Source organism: Hemitrygon akajei, chromosome 4, assembly GCF_048418815.1.
Source record: "Hemitrygon akajei chromosome 4, sHemAka1.3, whole genome shotgun sequence".
NCBI classification, from domain to species: Eukaryota; Metazoa; Chordata; class Chondrichthyes; order Myliobatiformes; family Dasyatidae; genus Hemitrygon; species Hemitrygon akajei.
In genome coordinates, this window is record NC_133127.1 from 202,262,468 (window position 1) to 202,288,209 (window position 25,742).

At 43.3% G+C, this 25,742-nt stretch overlaps 1 protein-coding gene across 1 annotated transcript in view; it reads right to left on the reverse strand.

Moving 5' to 3' along the window:
• The window catches only part of LOC140727143 (protocadherin-16-like), a 465,713-nt gene that overhangs the window by 77,170 nt on the left and 362,801 nt on the right, over nucleotides 1-25,742 (reverse strand). The window contains exons 14-16 of the mRNA XM_073044457.1: nucleotides 12,052-12,912; nucleotides 10,959-11,072; nucleotides 6,413-6,624 (exon numbers count right to left, since the gene is read on the reverse strand). Coding sequence (XP_072900558.1) covers nucleotides 6,413-6,624; nucleotides 10,959-11,072; nucleotides 12,052-12,912 — 1,187 coding nt within the window. The remainder of the gene's footprint in view (nucleotides 1-6,412; nucleotides 6,625-10,958; nucleotides 11,073-12,051; nucleotides 12,913-25,742) is intronic.

A 25,742-nucleotide genomic window follows, 5' to 3' on the forward strand; every position in this document is an offset into this window, starting at 1 on the left:
TTCACAGTGGAAGATGTCTGCAGTATACCGGACATTCAAGAGTGTCAGGGAAGTGAAGTATGTGCAGTGAGAATTACAACTGAGAAGGTGCTCAGGAAGCTTAATGGTCTGAGGTGGATAAATCTCCTGAACCTGATGGAATGCACCCTCAGGTTCTGAAGGAAGTAGCTGGAGAGATTGCGGAGGTATTAACAATTATCTTTCAACAATCGATAGATTTTGGCATTGTACCGGCATTGTATTGTATTGCATTGTATTCTGAGTTGAGAGTTAAGGGGCAAAAGTTTAGGGGTAACATGAGGGGGAACTTCTTTACTCAGAGAGTGGTAGCTGTGTGGAATGAGCTTCCAGTAGAAGTGGTAGAGGCAGGTTCGATTTCGTCATTTAAAAAAAGATTGGATAGGTATATGGACAGGAAAGGAATCAAGGATTATGAGCTGAATGCAGGTAGGTGGGACTAGGTGAGAGTAAGCATTCGGCACAGACTAGAAGGGCCGAGATGGCCTGTTTCCGTGCTGTAATTGTTATATGGTTGTATGGTTATACCGGATGACTGGAAAATTGCGGATGTTACTCCATTATTTGAAATGGGTGGGAGGCAGCAGAAAGGAAACTATAGACCTATTAGTCTGACATCAGTAGTTGGGAAATTGTTGGAGTCGATTGTTACGAATGAGATTACAGACTTCCTGGAGGCACATGACAAGATAGGCCAAAGCTAGCATGGTTTCCTGAAAGGAAAATCCTGCTCGACTAATCTACTGCAATTTTTTGAGGAAATTCTTTTCTTTTTCTTCGGCTGTCCATCGATTTCAATGTTGACTGAGGCCTGGGCAAAGTTGTATGGAAGACCGGCAGTTGCCCAAGCTGCAAGTCTTTACTCTCCATGCCACCAATATTGTCCAAGGGAAGGGCATTAGGCCGATACAGCTTGGCACTGGTGTCATCGCAGAGCAATGTGTGGTTAAGTGCCTTGCTCAAGGACACAACACGCTCCTCAGCTGAGGCTCGAACTAGCAACCTTCAGATCACTAGACCAACGCCTTAGCCACTTGGCCATGCACCAACACAAAACAGGAAATTACAAGCAGGGTAGACAAAGGAGATGTAGTAGAGTTGTATTTTCAGAAGGCCTTTGATAAGGTGCCACACTTGGGGCAGCGTAGCAAGATTTACTGAATTTGCTGATGATACAAAGATAGGTGGAGGAGCAGATAGTGTTGAGGAAACAGAGAGCCTGCACAGAGACTTAGATAGGTTAGGAGAATGGGCAAAGAAGTGGCAAATGAAATACAATGTTGGAAAGTGTATGGTCATTCACTTTGGTGGAAGAAATAAATGAGTAAAATATTATTTAGATGGGGAGAGAATTCACAATGCAGAGATGCAAAGGGACTTGGGAGTCCTTGTGCAGGATACCCTAAAGGTTAACCTCCAGGTTGAGTCAGTTGTGAAGAAGGCAAATGCAATGTTGGCATTCATTTCTAGAGGTATAGAATATAAGAGGAAGGATACAATGTTGAGTCTCTATAAGGTACTCATGAGACCACACTTGGGAGTATTGTGTGCAGTTTTAGGCTCCTTATTTTAGAAAGGATATATTGACATTGGAAAGGGCTCAGAGAAGATTCACGAGAATGATTTCAGGAATGAAAGGGTTACCGTATGAGGAACATATTACAGGAATGATTCAAGCATGGATAAAACGGTGGCTGACCTGCAGGAGGCAAAGAGTAAGAATAATGGGAGCCTTTTCTGATTGGCTACTGGTGAGTAGTGATGTTTCTCAGAGTTTCGTGTTGGAACCGATTTTATGTTATATTTCAATTATTTTGGATGATGAAATTGATGGTTTTGTTGCAAGGCTTTGAAGATATGATATGAAGATAGGTGGAGAGGCAGATAGTTTTGAGGAAGTACAGAAAGACATTGGGAGAATGGGCAAAAAATGGCTGATGGAATACAGTGTCGGTAAGTGTGTTTCAGTCATGCACTTTGGTAGAAGAAATGATAGGGTTGTCTATTTTTTAAATGGAGAGAAAATGCAAAAAACTGAGGTACAAAGGGACTTTATGCTGTTTGTTCAGGATTACCTAAACGTTAATTTGCAGTTTGAATATGTGGTGAGGAAGGCAAATGCAATGTTAGCATTCATTTCAAGAGGACTAGAATATAAAAGCAAGGATGCAATGTTGAGTTTTATAAACCACTGGAGTATTATGAGCAGTTTGAGCCACTTTTCATAGAAAGGATGTGCTGAAACTGTAGATAGTTCAAAGGAGGTTCGCAAAATTTTTTCCAGGATTGAACGGCTTGTCATATGAAGAGCTTTTGATGTCTCTGGGCCTGTATTCACTGGAACTGAGAAGAATGAGGGGTGACCTCATTGAAACCTATGAAATGGTGAAAGGCCTTGAGAGAGTTTATGTGGAGATGATGTTTTCTATGGTGAGAGAGTCTAAGACTAGAGGACACAGCCACAGAATAGAGGGGCATCATTTTAGAATGAGGTAAGAGAATGGTGAATCTGTGGAATTCTTTGCCACGGGAAGCTTTGGAGGCCAAATCTTTATGTATTTGCAAGGCAGAGGTTGATAGATTCTTGACTGGGCAGGGCATGAAGGGATACAGGGAGAAGGTAGGAGATTGGGAGGAAAGTTGGATCAGCCATGATGAAATGGTGGAGCAGACTCGATGGGCCAAATGGCCTAATTCTGCTCCTTAATCTTCTATTCTTATGGTCTTGTGGTCTAAATACTAATACATCCATTCCCTTAGAATACCTTCCAATAACTTTCCCACAACTGATGTCAGATTTGCTGGCCTATAATTTCTTGGTTTCTGTTTAGAGCCTTTTTCAAACAGTTGAACAATACTGGCCATCCTCCAATCCTTTGGTACCTCTCCTGTCGCTAACGATGTTTTAAATATCTCTGAAAGGGCCCTGACAATTTCTGCACTTGCCTCTCATAGGGTCTGAGGGAACACCTTGTCAGGCTCTGGGGATTTATTCACCCTGATTTGCCTCAGGGTTGCAAATACCTCTTCCTCTGTAATATGTACGGGGTCCAGGATGCTGCTTTGTATCACTTCTATAGACTCTGCATTTGTCTCCCAAGTAATTACAGATGAAAACCACCCCACCCTCCATCTTTTCTCTTTTGGCTCCACACATGGAACACCAGTCTGATCTTCCAGAGGACCTAGTTTGTCCCTTGCAATTCTTTTGCTCTTAACAAATCTGTAGCCTCCCTTGGGACTCTCCTTCACCTTGTCTGCTAGGGCAACTTCATACCTTCTTTTCGCCCTCCTGATCTCTTAGTTAAGTGTTCTCTTGCATTTCTTGTACTCCATAAACATCTCATTTGTTCTTACTTGCCTATGCCTCTTATGCACCTTCCTTTTTCTCTTAACCAGGGCCTCAATATCTCTTGGAAAAACAAGGTTCCATAAACTTGTTATCTTTACATTTTATTCTGATAGGCATGTACAAGCTTTGTTATCTCAAATTTTTATTTTTGAAGGTCTCCCGCTTTCCAGGTACACCTTTTCCACAGGGAAGATATTTCCTACGGTGGGGGAGTCTAGGACCAGAGGGCACAGCCTCAGGTTAAAGGGGTGTCCATTTAGAACAGAGATGAGGAGGATTTTCTTTAGGCAGAGAGTGGTTTAATCTGTGGAATTTGTTGCCACGAGAGGCTGTGAAAGCCAAGTCATTAGGTATATTTAAGATGGAGCTTGATAAATTCTTTATCAGTAACAGTGTCGAAGGTTACAGGGAGAAGGCAAACAAATGGGGTTGAGGAATAATAAATCAGCATTGATGGAATGGCAGAGCAGACTTAATGGATCAAATGGCCTAATTCTACTTCTATGTCTTATAGTCTTATGGTGTTTTTGTAAATCAGTTAAGCCATATTTGGAGTTTACATTCAATTCTGGCCACCCCATGAGAGGAAGGATGTTGAAAGGATGCAGAAAAGGTTTACCAGGGTGCTGCCCAGATTGGACAAACTTGGGTTGTTTTCTCTGCAGCGCCAGAGGTTAAGAGGAGATCTGATGGAGGTTTATAAGATTATGAGAAGCATAGATTGAGCAGACAGACAGTATCTTATTTCCAGGTTGAAATATCTAATACCAGAGGCCATGCATTTAAGGTGAGAGAGGGCAATTTCAGAGAAATGTGATGGCAAGGTTTTTACACAGAGAGTGGTGGGTGCCTGGAATGTGCCACCGGGGTTGGTGGTGGACATATTTCTATGAAAGAAAGGGATAGGTACATGAATGTGATGTAAATGGAGGGATATGGACATTGTGTAGACAGATGGGATTAGTTTAGTTGGGCTTTTGATCACAAGGTCTTTGACAAATTCCCTCATGGGAGGTTTGTCAAGAAGGTTCAGTCACTTGGCATTCAAGATTCAATTGAATTGACTGTATTTCTTACATCTTTCACATACACGAGGAGCAAAAATCTTTACATCTCCATCTAAATGTGCAATGTGCAATCATAGTAATTTATAATAATTTATAATAAATAGAACAGTCAATGTAAAATAGAGTACACTCAAATCAGCGTGAGTTCATCAGTCTGATGGCCTGGTGGAAGAAGCTGTCCTGGAGCCTGTTTGTCCTGGCTTTTATGCTGCAGTACCATTTACCAGATGGTATTAGCTGAAACAGTTTGTGGTCGGGGTGACTCAGGTCCCCAATGATCCTTCAGGCCCTTTTTACACATCTGTTCTTGTAACTGTCCTGAATTATGGGGAATTCACAACTACAGATGCACTGGGCTGTCCGTACCACTCTCTGCAGAGTCCTGTGATTGAGGGAGGTACAGTTCCCCTAACAGGCAGTGGTGCAGCTAGTCAGGTAGTAAATGAGGTAGTAAATTGGATTAGACATTGGCTTTGTGGGAGAAGCCAGAGAGTGACAGTAGATGCTTGCTTCTCTGACTGGAGGCCTGTGACTAGTGGAGTGCAGCAGGAATCGGTGCCGGGACCATTGTTGTCTGTCATCTATATCAACAATCTGGATGATAATGTGTTAACTGGATCAGCAAATTTGCAGATGACATCAAGATCAGAGGTGTAGTGAACAGAGAGGAAGGCTATCATGGCTTGCAGAGGGATTTAGACCAGCTGGAAAAATTGGCTGAAAAATGCCAGCTGGAATATAATGGAGACAACTGTGTGGTGTTGCATTTCGGTAGGACCCATCAGGGTAGGCTTTACACAGTGAATGTTAGGGAGGTAGGGCACTGAGAAGTGTGGTAGATTAGAGGGATCTGGGAATAGAAGCCCATAATTTGTTGAAATCAGCATTACTGGTAGATAGGGTCATAAAAAAAGCTTCTGGCATATTGGCCTTCAAAAATCAAAGTATTGCATTCAGGACATAGGATGTTATGTTGAAGTTGTGTACAGTGTTGGTGAGGCCTCATTTGGAGCATTGTGTGCACTTTTGATCACCTAATGTTGAAAGAGAACAGAGAAAATTGACAAGGATGTTTCTGGGTCTTGAGGACCTGAGTTATAAGGAAAGATTGAATAGGTTAGGACTGTATTCCTTAGAACATAAAAGACTGAGAAAAGATTTGATAGAGGTTTACAAAATTATGAGGAGTATCGTTAGGGAAAATGCAAGCAGGCTTTTTCCACTGAGATTCGGAGGGTTAAGGGTGAAAGGTGAAAAGTATAAGAGGAACATGAGGGGAAGCTCCTTCAGTCAGAGGGTTGTGAGGTTGTGGAACAAGTTGCCAGCACAACTGGTGCTTGCAAGCACCATTTCAACTTATAAGTGAAGTTTGGATAGGTACATGGATGATGGGGGTGTGGAGTGCTGTGGTCCCGGTGCAGGTCGATGGGCTGAAAGGCCTGTTTTCCTGCTCTATTTTTTCTATGACTCTGTGACTCTATGCTACAGAGAGAGGGACCGAGAGACACCAGTCAGAGTACAGATCTCCCCCTGCCCTCCCCAAGGAGAGGGACCGAGAGACACCAGTCAGAATACAGATCTCCCCTCCCCACTCCTGCCCACCACACCCCCCCAAAGAGAGGGACCAAGAAACACTGATCAGTGTACAGATTTTCCCGAGAGACACCAGTCTCCCTCTGAGAGAGAAGGACTAAGAGACAATGGTCAGTGTACAGATCTCCTTCTGACAGAGAGGGACTGAGAGACTCCAGTGAGTGTACAGATCTCCCCCGAGAGAGTGGGACTGAGAGAGACTGGTCAGTGTAATGATTTCCCACTGAGAGTGACTGACTGAAGAGTACAGTTATTCATCTGAAAGAGAGGAACTAAGAGACACCAGACAGTGTACAGATATCCCCTGAGAGGGAGGGACTGGGAGACACCAGTCAGTGTATAGGTCTCCCACCCAAGAGAAAGGGACTGAGAGACTACCTACCTGCATAATTGGTGTGCTGTAACCCTGAGCCTCCCAGAGAAAGGCCACATAATTCTGCTGTAGGAAATGGGGCAGGTTATCATTCACATCCTGCAGAACAAGTGTGACCGAGGTGAAAACAGCTGATGTTGATGATTCGGCCTTAATAACTAGGCGCAGGCGGGGTGCTTCCTCAAAGTCCAGCCCAGCTGAGCTCTTAATGGAGATATCACCTGAGATAAAACAGTAGAAGATTAGAAATAGAGAGGAATAGGCTATACAGCCCCATGAGACTAATCTCCTATTCATCAGGATCATGTCTACCTCAACACCATCTCCTCAACTCACTCGAGTCCTTCATTGAAAAATCTGGTTTAAATGCCAGGTCCAATCAGAGCGCAGAAGCAGTCCGACCCAAAACGTTGACTGTACTCTTTTCCATAGATGCTGCCTCTAGCATTTTGTGTGTATTGCTCGGATTTCCAGCTTCTGCAGATTTTCACGTTTGAAGTGTTCTGAAGGTTCAGTAGCCTCTGCATGGAATAATGTACCTAATTCATGATCAGTTTCTTAACTCTGAACCTATGACCCCTGGTTTCAGATTTAGCTGGGGTAAACAACACTGCACACCTTTGCTGTAAGGGTCATCTAGATAGGTACATGAATAGGACTGTTTTTGAGGACTGTAGACCAAATATAGGCAGATGGGATGAATTCACTTGCAACACAGTCAGCATGGATCAGTTGGGCTGAATGCCCTATTTTCATACTCTGTGACTTTATGACTGTTTCAGCTCCCCTCGCATTCCCACATTTCTGCCCCCTCCACTTCCGGGAAGGGCAGGTGTGAACCAGAGGAACAGCATTGGATATTCCACTTGGGAAGTAGTCAGAACACAGAAGAGTACAGCAGAGAAACAGGCCCTCTTGACCATGATGCTTTGCTGAAATAACTAAACTAAAATGCCTAACTAATCCAGGCAGCATCCATCATTAAGGATTTTCTAAACAGGAAGAAAATTCAGAAATCAGAGCTGCAAAGGGATTTGGGGGTTCTTGTGCAGGTTCCCTAAAGGTTAATTTGCAGATTAAGTCAGTGGTGGAGGAAGGCAAATGTAATGTTAGCATTCATTTCGAGAGGACTAGGGTATAAATACAAGGATATGATGCAAGGCATTGGTCAGACTGCACAGAGTATTGTGAAGAGTTTTGGGCCCCTTTATAAGAAAAGATACACTAGCATTGGAGAAGGTCTGGAGAAGGTTCATGAGAATGATTCCAGGAATGAAAGGGTTAACATGTGACGAGTGTTTGGTGAGTCTGGGCCTGTGCCTGCTGGAGTTTAGAAGAATGAGTGGGGAGTCTAGGACCAGATTCTGCCCCTATGTCTAATGGTCTTAAGGTCTAAGGATGCAGACCATCAATAATATGCCTCTTCCCATTTCTAACATCAGGAAGGAGGTACAGGAGCTTGAAGAAACACAATGTTTTAGGAACAGCTTCTTCCACTCTTCCATCAGATTTATATACACTGCCTCGCTATTTTGCTCTTGTTATAGTTTCAGCATTAGGTTAGTTATGATAAACTCTCTGCATGCTGTTTACAGCAGAATGTGGTGTTCGTGGAGACACAGCAGATCATGACGTGCTGTTTACTATTGCCAACCCCGGAGCCTAATGTGAGCCACACACTGCAGCCAAACCTCAGAGGCCAGGCTATGCTCCATTCAGGGTCCCGGGAGCTGTGAGTCACTGCTGTCAGCCTTTTGCCAGGGAAAGGCTGTCACGGAATGTGTGGAGCAGCCTCCACTTTATAAGAGGTGTGAGAGGAACCTGCCAGGGGAGGTATGGGACTGATTAGAATTGACCTTCAAACCATGTACCCCAGCACTTTGACACGCAAACACTTATAACACACACATTGCAAGCAGAGTGTAGCAGTGTAGCTTGGAATCCCACAAATGTTTGGCTCAGTCCATGTTCAGCTTTTAATGGCTCAAGAACTGAGGCAAATATAAAAACAACTGTCAGAACCAAGGGGGATTCATGCTTCCCACAGAGGACTTGGCTGCACACTTCACACAGCAGCGTCAACTGTTGATTCTGTAGATGAGTGACCTTAGGTCAGAGCTCAAACCTTCTGCTGAAGGCTAAACTTGTCCCTTCCAAATGAGAATTAGATTTACACAGATATACAGAACGTAGAATAGTATAGCACCGTATATGCCCTTCGGCCCACAATGCGTGTTGACCTTATAACCTATAATAAGACCAATGTAACCCTTCCCTCCAACATAGTCCTCCATTTTTCTATCATCCATATGCTTATTTAAGAGTCTCTTAAATGTCCCTGATGTCATGAAATTTGATTTTTTTTTGTCACAACAGTACAATATCATAACTAGAGAGAAGATTCTTGGGAAACTGAAAGGTCTGAAGGTAGATACCTTGACTACCCGGACCAGATGGTGTACGCGCCAGAGTTCTGAAAGACATAGCTGAAGAGATCATGGAGGCATTAGTAATGATCTTTTAAGAATCACCTGATTCTGGAATGGTTCTGGAAGACTGGAAAATTGCAAATGTCACTCCAATCTTCAAGAAGGGAGACAATGGAAAGGAAATTATAGGCCAGTTAGTCTGACCTTAGAGGTTGGAAAAATGGTGGCGTCCATTTTTAAGGATGAGGTCTCAAGATACGTGGAGGCACATGATAAAATAGGCCGTAGCCAAGAAAAAATCTTGCCTGACAAATCACTTGGAATACTTTGAAGAAGTAACAAGCAGGACAGACAAAGGAGAATTGGTTGTTGTGTATTTGGATTTTCAGAGGCTTTTGACAAGGAGCCACACATGAGGTTGCTTAACAAGTTATGAGCCCATGGTATTACAGGGAAGATCCCAGCACAGATTAAGCACCATGGCTGATTGGCAGGAGGCAAAGGGTGGGAATATAGGGAGGCTTTTCTGGCTGGCTGCTGGTGACTAATGGTGATCCACAGGGGTCTGTGTTGTGATCAATTCTTTTTACATTGTATGGCACTGATTTGGATGATGGAATTGATGGCTTTGTTGCCAAGTTTGCAGATGATAAGAAGATAGGTGGAGGGGCATGTAGTTTTGGGGAAGTAGAGAAGCTACAGAAGGACTTAGAAAGATTAGGAGAATGGGAAAATAAATGGCAGATGGCATACAGTGTTAGGCAGCAGCCTCTCCGGACTCTGGATTGGGGATTACCAAACGTTATGTGGTCTGTTTTGTCGTGTGCTTTTTTGTGATATCATTCCAGAGAACATTTTCTCATTTTTTAACTGCATTGCATTTGTGGTTTCTAAATGACAGTAAACTGAATCTGAATCTGAAATGTATGGTTATGAACTTTGGTAGAAGAAATGGAGGGGTAGGGAGAAAAAATACAACAAAACTGACATGTGAAGGGACTTGGGAGTTCTTGTGCAGGATTCCCTGAATGTTAATTTGCAGGTTAAGTCAGTGGTGAGGAAGGCAAATACAATGTTAGCATTCATTTCAAGAGGAGTAGAATATAAAAGCAATGCTTAGACTTTATAAAGCACTGGTGAGGCCTCATGGAGTTTTGTGAGCAGGTTTGGGCCCCTTATCTTAGAAAGGATGTGCTGAAACTGGAGAACGTTCAAAGGAGGTTCACAGAAATGATTCCAGGATTGAATGGCTTGTCATATGAGGAGTGTCTGGTGGTTCTGGTCCTGTGTTCACTAGAATTCAAAAGAACGAGGGTGACCCCATTGAAACTTATTAAATGTTGAAAGGCTTTGATAGAGTGGATGTGGAGTGAACGTTTCCAATGGTAGGAGAGTCTAAGACCAGAGGACATAGCCTCAGAATAGAGGGTGTTCTTTTAGAACAAAGATGAGGAAGATTTGTTTTTAGCCAGAGAGTGGTGAATCTCTGGAATCCTTTGCCTCAGTCAGCTGTGTAGGCCAAGTCTTTAAGTATATTTAAGGCAGTGGTTGACAGTTTCTCAATTGGTCAGTGCATGTTGGGATGCGGGGCGAAGGCGGAGATCGGGGCTGAGAGGAAAATTGGATCAGTCATAATGGTGGAGCAGATATGATGGGCCAAATGGCCTAATTCTGCTCCTATGTCTTATGATCTTATGGTGTTATACAATACAGAAAACTTACTACAAATTACAATAAGACCTCTCTTGCTCACACCTAATGTTAGCCTCATTTTAAATTGCTCCCAGCCTCTCCCCTTCTCCTAGATCTGTTTCGACTTGTCAGCCCCACCTAACACTCCCTACACCTATTGATATTGAAAGGTCTGGGTTGAGTGGATGTGGAGAGGATATTTCCTACATTGGGTGAGTCTAGTACTGAAGGGCACAGCCTCAAAATAGAGGGATGTTCATTTAGAACAGAGATAAGGAGAAATTTCTTTAGCCAAAAGGTGGCTAGATTGTGAAATTCATTGGCACAGACAGCTGTGGAGGCCGTCCCTCTATACTCCTACCCTCCTACACATCCCATCTCAATCTGCATCTTGTCCCCTTGTCCTATCCCATCCTCCCCTTCCCTCCACCTACCAGTATGAGAGCGAATAGTGAAGGCGCCCCTCTCATTCCCACTGAAGATGCTATAGAGGATTCCTCGATTGGAGCCATTCTGATGCTGGGCTTGAACCCTGACCACTGACGTGCCTGCGGAAAGAGAAAGACTGCATTTACACAGAGCGCTCAGTGTCCAAGGCCAGACACGTCCAGTTTGAAGAGAAGCTGCCAACATCTCTGTCCCTGTCCCATGGGAGTGTAAAGGCAATAATAATTGCCAGGGTTTAATGTTGCCACAAAAAGAGAAAGAGAGAGAGAGAAAAAAAGAGGAGAGTGAGGGGGAGGAGGGAGGGAGGGGAGAGAGATAAAAAGGAGACTTCACAAATAATAATTTGTCTTGTCATTTGTCCTCCTGAAGTGAAGGTCACATTTTCCCATGTTATGCTCCATCTCTATGCTGTATACATATTTGGTTGTCTTTATTAACCTGTAAAGAGTGCAGAGAAATTTGGGAAGATGATATTGGGACTTGAGTGATAGGCAGAGACCAGGCAGTGTAGAACCTTATTCCTATGTAGAAGATTGATAGATGACCTTATAAAGGTGCATAAAGTCATGAGGCATGGAAAGGGTGAATGTGCACTGTCTTTTTCCCAGGGAAGTGGAACTAAAAACTAGAGGGCACAGGCTTAAGATGAGAGGAGAAAGATTTAAGAGGAACCTGAGGGGCAACTTTACCCAGAGGGAGGTCAGTATATGGTATGAGCTGCCAGAGGAAGTGGTGAAGGCAGGTACATTAACAACATTAAAAGCCATTTCAGTAAGGACATGAATAGCAAGGGTTAAAATGAAAAACAGAGATGTGAGTGTGTGAGGTGTGAATGTGTGTGATGTATCTGAGTGTGTGAGGTGTGTGTATATGCACTTTGAGTGTATGAGGTGTGTGTGTGTGAGCATGTGGGTGTGTGTGAATGTGTATGGTGAGAATATGTGTGACTGTGAAGAGTATGAGTGTGTGATTGTGAGTGATGTCAGTGTGTATAAGCATGTGTGTGTGTGTGTGGTGAACATGCGTGGGTATGTGAGTGTGAGTGCGGACAGGTGCGATGATGACACTTTGCTCTGTTACCTGGTGCGGAATTCTCAGCCAGTGCCACATCACTGACACTGCGCCGGAAGCGGATGCCGTGGTAACGTTCCTCCCTCAGGTACACCATTACCACTCCGGTGGATGAACGGGCGGGTGACCCTTGGTCTGTGGCCACCACAAAGAGTGTGCGCTCTCTCAGACTCATCGAGCTCACTGCATGCAGCAGGCGAATCTCGCCAGTAAAGGAGTTAATGCTGAATCCATGGACCATGGTGGAGAACCTGTAGAATATGGAGGCGTTTGCACCAAAATCTTTGTCCTCTGCCTTCATGGTGGCTACCAGCTCATTGACTGGAGTGTGTCTGGAGATGTTTACGATGAGTGGGTCAGTGAGGAAGTGCGGAGAATTGTCATTAACGTCCTTCACAATAACTTCTACCCGGGTGGTGGAACTCCTGGGATCCGAAGGTGCAGAGTCCACGGCTCGCACCAGGAATGAATATGAGGTGTGCTTCTCCCGATCCAGTGTCATGGTTGTACTCACCTTCCCTGTCTTGTCAATGCTGAACATGCCCAGTGACTCACCACTCAGGTAATACAACACCTCTCCATTGGGACCTGCATCAGCGTCAACTGCAGATACCTGCAAAACTATTGTGCCAACTGCACTGTCCTCTTCAACCTCTGCCATGTAGCTGGACTCCTGGAAGGTGGGAGTGTTGTCGTTGATGTCTAACACGTGTACAAAGACTGAGGCCGAGCAGCTGCGCTGGGGGTGCCCCTGATCCCATGCCACAATGATCAGAGTATAGTGTGAGACAGACTCCCTGTCCAGGCTGGTGCTTGTGGACAGGATACCACTGGTCCGGTCCATGTTGAAATGTCCGTTAGGATCACCCCCTGCAGGAAGGAGAAAAAAATGAATGCCATTATGACTTAAAATTTTTGCCGGGTCATAGAATACAACACAGAAACAAGCTATTCAGCCCATCTAGTTCATCATGAACTATTAATGTGCTTAGTTCCATTGACCTGCACTTGGACCTGCATCGTTAGAGGAGGGAGATGACATTCTGTGGATGTGATAGAGACATCCAGATGGTATGTTGCCTCCCAGGTGCCAGGGTCAGGGACGTCTCAGATTGGATCCATGACATTCTAAAAAGGAAAGGTGAGCAGCCAGAAGTCTTGGTACAAATTGGCACCAATGACTCAGGTAGGAAAGGTGAGAAGGTCCTGAAGAGAGATTATAGGGAGCAAGGTAGAAAGTTGAAAAGTAGGACCTGCAGGGTAGAAATTTCTGGATTACTGCCTGTGTCACATGCCATTGAGAATAAGAATAGGATAATTTGGTAGATGAATACATGACCGAGGAACTGATCCGGGGGCAGGGGTTCAGATTTATGGATCATTGGGATCTCTTCTGGGAAAGGTATGACCTGTACGAAGTGGATGGTTTGTATCTGAACCTGAGGGGAAACAATTTCCCTGTGGGCAGGTTTGCTACAGCTGTTTGGGAAGGTTTAAAATAACTTAGCAAGGGGTTGGGAACCAGAGTGATAGGGCTGAGGACAGGGTAATTGTTTTACAAACAAACGAAATGTGTATTGAGATGGCTAGCAAGGAGATGCTGATAGGGTAAAATTGCAGTCAATGGAATGAGTTGCAATGTAAAAGGGGGACAGAATCAAAAAGGGTGATGAATGCAGGACTGAGGGTGTTATATTTGAATGCATGCAGTATACAGAATAAAGTAAACAAACTTGTAGCGCAGTTACAGATTGGCATGTTTGATGTTGTGGGCATCACTGAATCATGGCTACTACGTCGACTCAGGCCTAAGCGGCCAGCATCGGGCACGATGACGGACTCTCCACTCCTCCCTCTCCCTCATCAGGGTGTTCAGAAGCATGTTGACCATAGGCTTGGGAGGGCACCCAGGGTTCATCCTCCTATGCTTGGGCTCCCATGTGATGACTAGGCTGGCAGGTAGCTCAGGATGGCATTGACAGTGCCCCGCTAGTTGCAATCTTCTCGCCTCAATTTTAGTAGTGAGCATTGGTAGGTCGTCATAGAGCTCGACATTCATCCAACTCACATCAAGAGCCATCTGCAGCATTCGTGTATAGCAACCATCTAGTGACTTTCTCATAGTCTTGGTGAGTGTCCACGTCTCGCATCCGTACGTGAGAATGGACTCTATGACTGCAATGAAGATCCTCTTTTTGAGCCCTCTGGTCAAGTTCGACCTCCATATTTCCTTCATGTCGTTCATAGCCCTCCACACCAGAGCTTTCCGTATCTTTATGTCCTTCTCCAAACTCATCATTCTTGACCCAAGATACTTGAAGTCTAAGACTTTCTTAATGGTATCATTCTTTACGGTCTTGAGAGTACCTTCATCGCAGTTAAATGCCATGTACTCTGTCTTTTTAGCGTTTAGGTGAAGTCCAACTTTGTAGTACTCAATTTCCACTTTTGTCAGTAGCTGCTGTGCTTCCTCAATCTGGTCAGAGAGCAGGACTACGTCATCTGCAAAATTGAGATCTGTGAGCCTAACTGGTCTGAGCTCAGTACACTGTGGAAGTGAGAAATCACTTTGGCCCACTAGAGAAGGAGGAGGAAGAGACTGCCGCCGACCACTATCAATGGCTCAGTGACGCACACACTGATGCAACAAAGAGTCTGCCTACTGTGAAGTGAATCAAAAAGAGCCAGATCTCATCCTGATGTCGTCACAGCAAGAAGTGTGGTCAATGCTTGTCTTGCCAGACTTAGAAGGAGCGATACTGAAGTGCTAAGAGACAAATTCAAGACAGCAAAGAAGAATCTCTTTGCCACCTACGACTGACTGAAGCAAGAGGAACTAGCTGAGTGGATTAGAGGGGTAGAGGCTGCTAATGAAGACAAGCAGCATGGAGAAGCATGGCGCCTAGTCAACGAGATCAGCAGATGGAAGAAGTCCCCATCAGGTCAAATAAGTGGTAAAACAGCAGAGGACTGTGTCCAGGCATGGTTTACCCACTTCAAGAACCCACTGGGAAGCCCTCCGACGAACACGGAAGAAGAAGAGAACATACCCACGATACTAACACAAGTCAACATCGATGATGGCCCATTCACCATTGAGGAACTGAAGAAGGCCAAATATACACTCAAACAGGGCAGGAGTGCTGGACCAGATGGGACACCACCAGATGTCCTTAAGAACTGAGACCTGGATGACATCTTGCTGGACATACATATTACGGCACTGATGAAATGTGACAAACTAGAACAGTGGTCACTCTCAAACATTATCCCTGTCCCCAAGTCTGGATCCGTCACAAAGGCAGATAACTACCGCGGTATCATCTTGACCTGCGTCTTAGCAAAGCTATACAATCGGGTGATCTTGAATAGGATTCGCACCGCCATTGATCCTAAGCTAAGATTCAATCAGGATGGTTTTCGACAGAAGCGCACAACAGTAATGCAAATACTTGCTGTCCATCGAATCATCAAGGAAGTCAAGAAGAACAACCCACCAGCCATGCTTACTTTCATCGATTTTCGCAAAGCTTTTGACTCCATTCACCGAGGTAAAATGCTGGAGACCCTGAAAGCTTAGGAGTGCCAGACCATCCACTGAGAGCAATAGAGTTCAGCTATACCAAGACTGTGGCGAAAGTTGTATCAGCAGATGGAGAAACAGCAGTGTTTGAGCTCCTAGCTGGTGCGCTGCAAGGAGACACTCTGGCACCCTAAATCTTTATAATCGTCCTTGATTACGCTCTACATCAAGCTACCAAAGATCATGAATCATGCCTGAAAGAAGATTATAGCTGTGAGCTTAATAGACAATAGACAATAGGTGCAGAAGTAGACCATTTGGCCCTTCGAGCCTGCACCGCCATTCTGAGATCATGGCTGATCATCTACTATCAATACCCGGTTCCTGCCTTGTCCCCATATCCCTTGATTCCCCTATCCATAAGATACCTATCTAGCTCCTTCTTGAAAGCATCCAGAGAATTGGCCTCCACTGCCTTCCGAGGCAGTGCATTCCAGACCCCCACAACTCTCTGGGAGAAGAAGTTTTTCCTTAACTCTGTCCTAAATGACCTACCCCTTATTCTCAAACCATGCCCTCTGGTACTGGACTCTCCCAGCATCTGGAACATATTTCCTGCCTCTATCTTGTCCAATCCATTAATAATCTTATATGTTGCAATCAGATCCCCTCTCAATCTCCTTAATTCCAGCGTGTACAAGCCCAGTCTCTCTAACCTCTCTGCGTAAGACAGTCCGGACATCCCAAGGATTAACCTCGTGAATCTACGCTGCACTTCCTCTAAAGCCAGGATGTCCTTCCTTAACCCTGGAGACCAAAACTGTACACAATACTCCAGGTGTGGTCTCACCAGGGCCCTGTACAAATGCAAAAGGATTTCCTTGCTCTTGTACTCAATTCCCTTTGTAATAAAGGCCAACATTCCATTAGCCTTCTTCACTGCCTGCTGCACTTGCTCATTCACCTTCAGTGACTGATGAACAAGGACTCCTAGATCTCTTTGTATTTCTCCCTTACCTAACTCTACACCGTTCCGATAATAATCTGCCTTCCTGTTCTTACTCCCAAAGTGGATAACCTCACACTTATTCACATTAAACGTCATCTGCCAAGTATCTGCCCACTCACTCAGCCTATCCAAGTCACCCTGAATTCTCCTAACATTCTCATCACATGTCACACTGCCACCCAGCTTAGTATCATCAGCAAACTTGCTGATGTTATTCTCAATGCCTTCATCTAAATCATTGATGTTAAATCATAAACAGCTGTGGTCCCAATACTGAGCCCTGTGGCACCCCACTAGTCACCACCTGCCATTCCGAGAAACACCCATTCACCGTTACCATTTGCTTTCTATCTGCCAACCAGTTTTCTATCCATGTCAATATCTTCCCCCCAATGCCATGAGCTCTGATTTTACCCACCAATCTTCTATGTGGGACCTTATCAAATGCCTTCTGAAAATCGAGGTACACTACATTCACTGGATCTCCCTTGTCTAACTTCCTGGTTACATCCTCAAAAAACTCCAATAGATTAGTCAAGCATGATTTGCCCTTGGTAAATCCATGCTGGCTCTGCCCAATCCTATCACTGCTATCTAGATATGCCACTATTTCATCTTTAATAATGGACTCTAGCATCTTCCCCACTACTGATGTTAGGCTGACAGGACAATAGTTCTCTGTTTTCTCCCTCCCTCCTTTCTTAAAAAGTGGGATAACATTAGCCATTCTCCAATCCTCAGGAACTGATCCTGAATCTAAGGAACATTGGAAAATGATTACCAATGCATCCGCAATTTCCAGGGCCACCTCCTTTAGTACCCTAGGATGCAGACCATCTGGACCTGGGGATTTGTCAGCCTTCAGTCCCATCAGTCTACTCATCACCGTTTCCTTCCTAATGTCAATCTGTTTCATTTCCTCTGTTACCCTATGTCCTTGGCCCATCCATACATCTGGGAGATTGCTTGTGTCTTCCCTAGTGAAGTCAGATCTAAAGTACTTATTAAATTCTTCTGCCATTTCTCTGTTTCCCATTACAATTTCACCCAATTCATTCTTCAAGGGCCCAACATTGTTCTTATCTATCTTCTTTCCCGTCACATAACTAAAAAAGCTTTTGCTATCCTCCTTTATATTCCTGGCTAGCTTGCATTCATACCTCATTTTTTTCTCCCCGGATTGCTTTTTTAGTTAAGTTCTGTTGTTCCTTAAAAATTTCCCAATCATCTGTCCTCCCATTCACCTTAGCTCTGTCATATTTCCTTTTTTTAATGCTATGCAATCTCTGACTTCCTTTGTCAACCACTGTGGCCCCTTTCCCCCCTTTGAATCCTTCCTTCTCCAGGGGATGAACTGATTTTGCACCTTGTGCATTATTCCCAAGAATACCTGCTATTGCTGTTCCACTGTCTTTTCTGCTAGGATATCTGTCCAGTTAACTTTGACCAGCTCCTCCCTCATGGCTCCATAGTTTCCCCTGTTCAACTGCAACACTGACACCTCCGATCTGCCCTTATCCTTCTCAAATTGCAGATAAAAACTTATCATGTTATGGTCACTACCTCCTAATGGCTCCTTTACTTCAAGATCGCTTATCAAATCCTGTTCATTACACAAGACTAAATCCAGAATAGCCTTGTCCCTGGTCGGCTTGGCAAGAATACATCCCGTAGGCACTCTACAAACTCCCTATCCTGGGGTCCAGCACCAACCTGATTCTCCCAGTTCATCTGCATGTTGAAATCCCCCATAACTACTGCGACATTACCTTTGCCACATGCCAATGTTAACTCCCTATTCAACTTGCACCCAATATCCATGCTACTGTTTGGGGGCCTGTAGACAACACCCATTAGGGTTTTTTTGCCCTTACTGTTCCTCAGTTCTATCCACACAGACTCTACTTCTCCTGATCCTATGTCCCCCCTTGCAAAGGACTGAATCTCATTCCTCACCAACAGGGCCACCCCACCCTCTCTGCCCACATTTCTGTCCCTACGATAGCACGTGTACCCTTGTACATTCATTTCCCAGGTCTGATCTCCCTGCAGCCATGTCTCCGTTATCCCAACAACATCACAGTTACCCATTCGTACCTGAGCTTCAAGCTTATCCGCCTTATTTCTGACACTTCGTGCATTCAGATATAGAATTGTTAGCCCATTTCTCCTCTCTCTGTTTAAATCGCTGCCTATTGTGCTTAACCCAGCTCCCCGAACTCCCATCAGGCTATACGCCCCTTGAATTTTGTTGTCCTTCCTAAATTTACTTATTCTTTCTGCACATTTAACTCCATGTTCCGTCAGACCATCCCTCTGTACATGTGTCCTCCTTATCACTTGTTCTGCCTCACCTTTCTCCACTACACACTTAATATTCCAGAACCAATGTCCAAGGATACACATTGTATCAAAAGGACAGGCAGGTAGGCAGAGGGGGTGGGGTGCCTCTGTTGGTAAAAATGAAATTAAATTATTAGAAAGAGGTGACATAGAGCTGGAAGGTGTAGAGCTAAGGGTCTGTAAGGATAAAAAGATCCTGATGGGAGTTATATACAGACCTCCGAGGAGTAGTAAAGGTGTGGTCTACAAATTACAACGGGAGATAGAAAACGTATGTCAAAAGGGCAATGTTACAATAGTCATGGGGATTTCAACATGCAGATTGAGTGGGAAAATCAGGTTGCTGCTGGATCCCAAGAGGGAGAAGTACTAGAATGCCTATGAGATGGCTTTTTTAGAGCAGCTTATGGTTGAGCCCATTAGGGGATCAGCTATCCTGGACTGGGTGTTTGTGCAATGAACTGGAATTGATTAGTGAGCTTAAGATAAAGGAACCCTGAAGGACAGTAGATCACAATATGATAGAATTCACCCTGCAATTTGAGAAGGAGAAGCTATAGTCAGATGTATCAGTATTACGGTGGAGTAAAGGAAATTACAGAGGCATGAGAGAGGAACATCCTCTCCACATACCCTCTGTCAAGGTCTTTCACCATTCAATAGGTTTCAATGAGGTCACCCCTCATTCTTCTCAATTGCAGTGAATACAGGCCCAGAGACATCAAATACTCTTCATATGACAAGCCATTTAATCCTGGAATCATTTTCATGAACCCCCCCTTGAACTCTCTCCAGTTTCAGAACATCCTTTCCAAGAAAAGGTGCCCAAACCTGCTCACAGTACTCCAAGTGAGGCCTCACCAATGCTTCATAAAGTCTCAACATTGCATTCTTGTTTTTATATTCTAGACATCTTGAAATGAATGCTACCATTGCATTTGCCTTTCTCACCAAAGACTCAAACTGCAAATTAATCTTCATGAAATCCTGCACAAATACTCCCAAGTCTCTTTGCACCTCAGTTTTCTATATTTTCTCTCTATTTAGAAAATAATCAACCCTTTCATTTCTTCTCCCAAAGTGCATGACCATACACTTCCTGACATTGTATTCCATCTGAAATTTCTTTGTCCTTTCTCCTAATCTGTCTAAGTCCTTCTGTATCCTCTCTACTTCCTCAAAACTACTGTCCCTCCACCTATCTTTATATCACCTGCAAACTTTGCAACAAAGCCATCAATTCAAATCATTAACCTATAATGAAAAAGAATTTGTCCCAACACAGACCCCTGTGGAACACCTCTAGTCATCAGCAGCCACTGCTTTATCCATGCTAGGCTCTTTCCTGTAATACCATAGGCTCGTATCTTATTAAGCAGCCTCACGTGTGGCACCCTGTCAAAAGCCTTCTGAAAATCCAAGTATAGACCATCAACTGATTCTCCTTTGTCCATCCTGCTTGCTATTTTTTCCAAAGAATTCCAACAGATTTTTCAGGCAAAATTTTCCCTTGAGAAAACAATGCTGATTGCGCCCTATTATGTGCCTCCAAGTACCCCAAAACCACATCCTTCACAATCAACTCCAACATTTTCAAAATCACTGATGTCAGACAAACTGGCCTATAATTTCTTTCCTTCTGCCTCTCTCCCTTCTTGAAGAGTGGAGTAACATTGGCAATTTCTAGTCTTCCAGAACCATTCCAGAATCTAGTGATTTTTGAAAGATCATTACTAATGCTTCCATAATCTCTTCAGTCACCTCTTTCATTACACTGGTATGTACACCATCTTGTCCAGGTGACCTATCTACCTTCAGACCTTTCAGTTTCACAAGAACTTTCTCTCTAGTAATGGTAACTTCATACACTTCATGGCTTCTAACACCTGGAACTTCCACCATACTACTAGTGTCTTGCACCGTGAAGACTGATGCAATACTTATTCAGTTAAACTACCTTTTCCTTGTTCCCCATTACTACCTCTCCAGCATCATTATCCAGTGATCCGATATCCACTGTTGTCTCTCTTTCACAGTTTATGTACCTGAAGGAGCTTTTGGTATCCTCTTTAATATTATTGGCTGGCTTTTTTGATTCCATCTTTACCTTCTTAATGACTCTTAATTGCTTTCTGCTGGTTTAAAAAGTTCCCCAACCCTCTAACTTCCCAATGATTTTGCTTTATACGCTCTCTCATTGGTTTTTATGTTGGCTTTGACTTCTCTTGTTAGTGACGGCTGTGTCATCTTTCCTTTAGAATACTTCTTCCTCTTTGGGGTGTATATATCCTGTTTCTTCGGAATTGCTTCCAGAAATTCCCTCCATGCTGCTCTGCCGTCATCCTTGCCAGTGTTCTTTTACAGTCAATTCTGGCAAACTCCTCTCATGCCTCTGTGATTCCCTTTACTCTAAAGTCTGATACATCTGCTTCTCAAATTTCAGGGTGAATTTGATCATATTATGATCACTTTCCCCTAAGGGTTAATTTACTTTCAGCTCTCTAATCAATTTAGGTTCATTGCACAACACCCAATCCAGAATAGCCGATCCTCTAGTGGGCTCAACCACAAGCTGCTCTAAAAAGCTATCTTGTAGGTACTCCCCCTCTTGGAATCCAGAACCAACCTGATTTTCCCAATCTACTTGCATATTGAAATCCCCAAAATCTATTGTAATATTGCCATTTTAGCATGTATTTTCTATCGCCCATTGTAATTTGTAGACCGCATCCTTACCACTGTTTGAGGGACTGTATACACTCCCATCAGGGTCTTTTTACCCTTACAGTTCCTTAGCTCTACCACAATGATTCAACCCTTTCTGACCCTATGTCACCTCTTTGTAATGATTTGATTTCATTTTTTACCAACAGAGCAATGCTGCCCCTCTGCCTTCCTGCCTGTCCTTTTGATACAATGTGTATCCTTGGACATTTAACTCCCAGCTATGGTCTTCTTTCAGCCGTGATTCAGTGATGCCTCCACATTCTTCCTATTGCTACTAGAAATGGTGCAATACTCCAGACGCAGGTGTACCTCGAGTTTTAAGCTGCAACATAACTTCCAGACTCTCAGATTTAATGTCTCTTATAAGAGGAAAACCCTGCTTTGCTGTTTTCCAGTAAAGCGGATAAACTCATATGACCTCGCATCTACAACTTTTTGCAGAGTTCTCTTCCCACTGATTCGTGCGTAACGTAGATACAATGTATCTGGGCCTTTCCTCTGAATAAGGGAAATGAGGCTAAATGGATGAGTCCATAAGACTTTTAAGACATGGGAGCAGAATTAGGATATTTGGCCTATTGAATCTGCTCCTTGCTTCCTTAACATAGTCTGCTCATCTACTTATCTTTATATCATCCGTAAACTACACCACAAAGCCACCAAATCCATAAAAACACAGAAAATCTACAGCACAATACAGACCCTTCAGCCCAAAATTCTGTGCTGAACATGTACTTACTTTAGAAATTACCTAGGGTTATCCATAGCCCTCTATTTTTCTAAGCTCCATGTACCTATCCAGGAAAATCTTAAAAGACCCGATCATATCCACATCCACCACCGTCACTGGCAGCCCATTCCATGCACTCACTACCCTCTGCGTAAAAAGCTTGTCCCTGACATCTCCTCTGTACTGACTTCAAATCTTGAAAATTAATCCAACATTCAAATCTTGACATACTGTATAACAGGTGGAACACCAACCAGAAAAGGATCTTTTATTCCCACTCTTTGCCTCCTATCAATCAGCCAATCTTCCATCCATACTGGGGTCTCTAGAACTGATGACTGAGGCTCCCATTGGTTACAGCGTCACAACCTGAAAATGACAGATTTTTCCCCATCCACAATTTTCTTTGATCTTGTTTCTCTTTTTACAATTGGGATGGAGGCATACAAGGCTGTGGGCCAGGTGTGAGTTGATGGGACTAGGCAGAATAACTCTTCAGCATGGACTAGATGGACCAAAGGGTCTGTTTCTGAGCTGTAGTTCTGTGACTCCACAACATAATTGCTTTATTTGGTCTGAATTACATCTGTCTCTCCTTCATTTTTTCATTACCTTTTCATCTACTAAACCTTCTAGATGACAGAAAAAAAGCTTTTGTATCTCAATACAGAGAGAGAAACTATTTCCCTCAATGCTGAATAATCAGAAGACCAGTACAAAATCAGTATTATTAAATAATACTTCTCCCTTACTCACTAGCTGCATGTACTGCTCCACAAGAAGTGTCCATCCACTTCCCATCGCTCTGTATATAGACTACCACTATCATCGCCCTCGTTACCCTTTTACTCTTAATATATTCATATATTTAATATCCATGTCAATATTTCTCCCTGTTGACATTAACCCCATTTGCCATGTTGGGAATGTAGCCATCAATGCCTTGATTATTTAAGTATATATCTGCAGATTTTATCCACGTCCTCTGGCAGTGAATTCTGGATATCAACTTTTCTCAGTGTAATCTCTTTCTCACCTGTAAATTTCTTTGCTGTCATCTAGAACCTGTAAATCTCTTTCTCACCTGTAAATCTCTTTGCTCTCACCTGGAACCTAAGCCTCTTGCACTGGGAGAAGTTTCTGCCTTTCTACTAAATTGATGCTGCTTATAATTTTTTGCATCTCTGTTGGGCACTTCTAACACTCAACTAACACTCTAACACTCAGCTTTCCTCTTTGCTGGGAAAACAAGTCCTGCCTATTCATTCCCCCACTTAACTAAAGTCTTCCAATCCACACAATACCCTGATGAATCTCCTTTGTACTCTCTCCAACATAACCACATCATTCCTACAGCATGGAGACCAAAACTACACAAAGTTCCAAAATGAAATCTAAGCAGTGTTGCAGTACAATGTCCCAACTCTTATACTGTGCCCCAATCTAGAATGGCAAGCACACTACATGTCTTCTTTGCCTCCCTATCTACCTGTCCTGCCACTTTCAGGGAACTGTGGATCAATAGCCATCATTCACTAATGTTCCTTTGTGCCATACCAATCACAACAGTATATGTCTGCCTCTTGTTTGACTTCCCAGATTGCATCACCTCACACTTGTCCAGATTAAATTCATAAGATATCACTTATCATGAGATATTTAGACCATAAGACATAGGAGCTGCCGTTTAAAACACTTTAAGCTACCACAAAGTATTCAAAGGTCATTTAAAATGAAAGAAAGTCAACATGATTTGAGAGGAACACGTATATTTCAAAAACAAAGGATAAGAACAAATGTAAAAAATCATTGTATTTCATTCAGAGGGGTGAATCTATGGAACAGTTGTAGTAAGAATTTAAAAACATGCTCTACACTTAACAAGTTAAAAAAATTATTTAATGAACAAATATAAAACATATGATTTAAAATGAATGGGAGTAATGTAAATAAATGATATTTGGAATTGGATTTTGCGTTAAAAGATTATTAAATTTTTTGTTTTTGATGTGATGATTGACGCCAAATATGTTGTTGTATAAGTAAGGGGGTAGGCGTAATAAGCTGTAGCTTCTGCCTACACCCTTTCAGTCTGTTTTAAAGAATATCTATGTTTTTGTTGTAATTTTGTCCTATGAAATCATTGTTATGAAATCATCATTGTAAATGATGCTTTTTGATATGTTTGTACTGACCGAAATAAATTAATTTCATTCATTCATAATGGATTGTATAAAATCTTACTGTGTAGCTACAAAGGACCCTTTCCAGCTTACCTGCAGCTAAAACCAGTTCACTGATGATGCCATAACCTTGGCCCAACGTTCAACCCTGTTCCACTTTGTAAACAGTACTTCATACACCATAATATTATTCAACAACTTCAGCTTGGCATTTAACACAATCATCCCTCAGAGGCTGGAGGGTAAACTGTCCTCACTGGATTCAACACCCTCTCTGTAACTGGATCTTGGACTTACTGATGGAAACACCCCAGTCAGTCCGAGTTAGCAGCAACATCTCAAGCTTCATCATTCTGAGCACTGGTGCGTACCCCCCCTCCACCTCCCCAGGTTGTGTGCTCAGCCCACTGCTGTTCATGTTGCTAACTCACCACTGTGCTGTCAGATTCAGCTCAAATCGCATTACCAAGTTCACTGATGATACATGGCTGGCCTCATCAGCAACAATAATGAGTTGGTATAGAGAGAAGAGGTTGAGAGGTTTGTCAAATGGTGCGAGAACAGCCTGAGTCTCAATGTGGACAAGCCAAAAGAGATGATTGTGGACTTCAAGAAGGCACAGGTCGACCACTCTCCATTGCACATCAATGGCTCTGCTGTGGAGAGAGTGAAGAGCACGAAGTTCCTTGGTGTGCACATAGCCAATGATCTAACCCGGACCCACAACACTTCTTCATTAGTCAAGAGGATACTGAGGTGTGCAAGGCTCCTTGCCTCCATTCTAACAACTATCTTCAGGAATGCCAATGAGAGTACAGATCCACAATCCCTTATCTGAAATCCTTGGGGCCAGTTGCATTTCGGAATTCAGAATTTTTCAGATTTCAGAATCCCTCTTTATTGGTTCTGGGACCCCCTGCGGATACCAAAAAACACGTATGCTCAAGTCCCTTATTTAACCTGGCTCAGTACAGGAGACCTGGCGGAGCTCCCGGCCTATGCACATCCTCCCGTATACTTTAAATCATCTCTAGACTACTTACAATACCTAATACAATGTAAATGCTATGTAAATAGTTGTAATAGTTAGGAATAATAACAAGAAAATTTTTTATTTCCAACAAAAATATTCAATAAAACATAAAAATATACAGCTTCAAACGAACCGAATCAAACACATGGTAA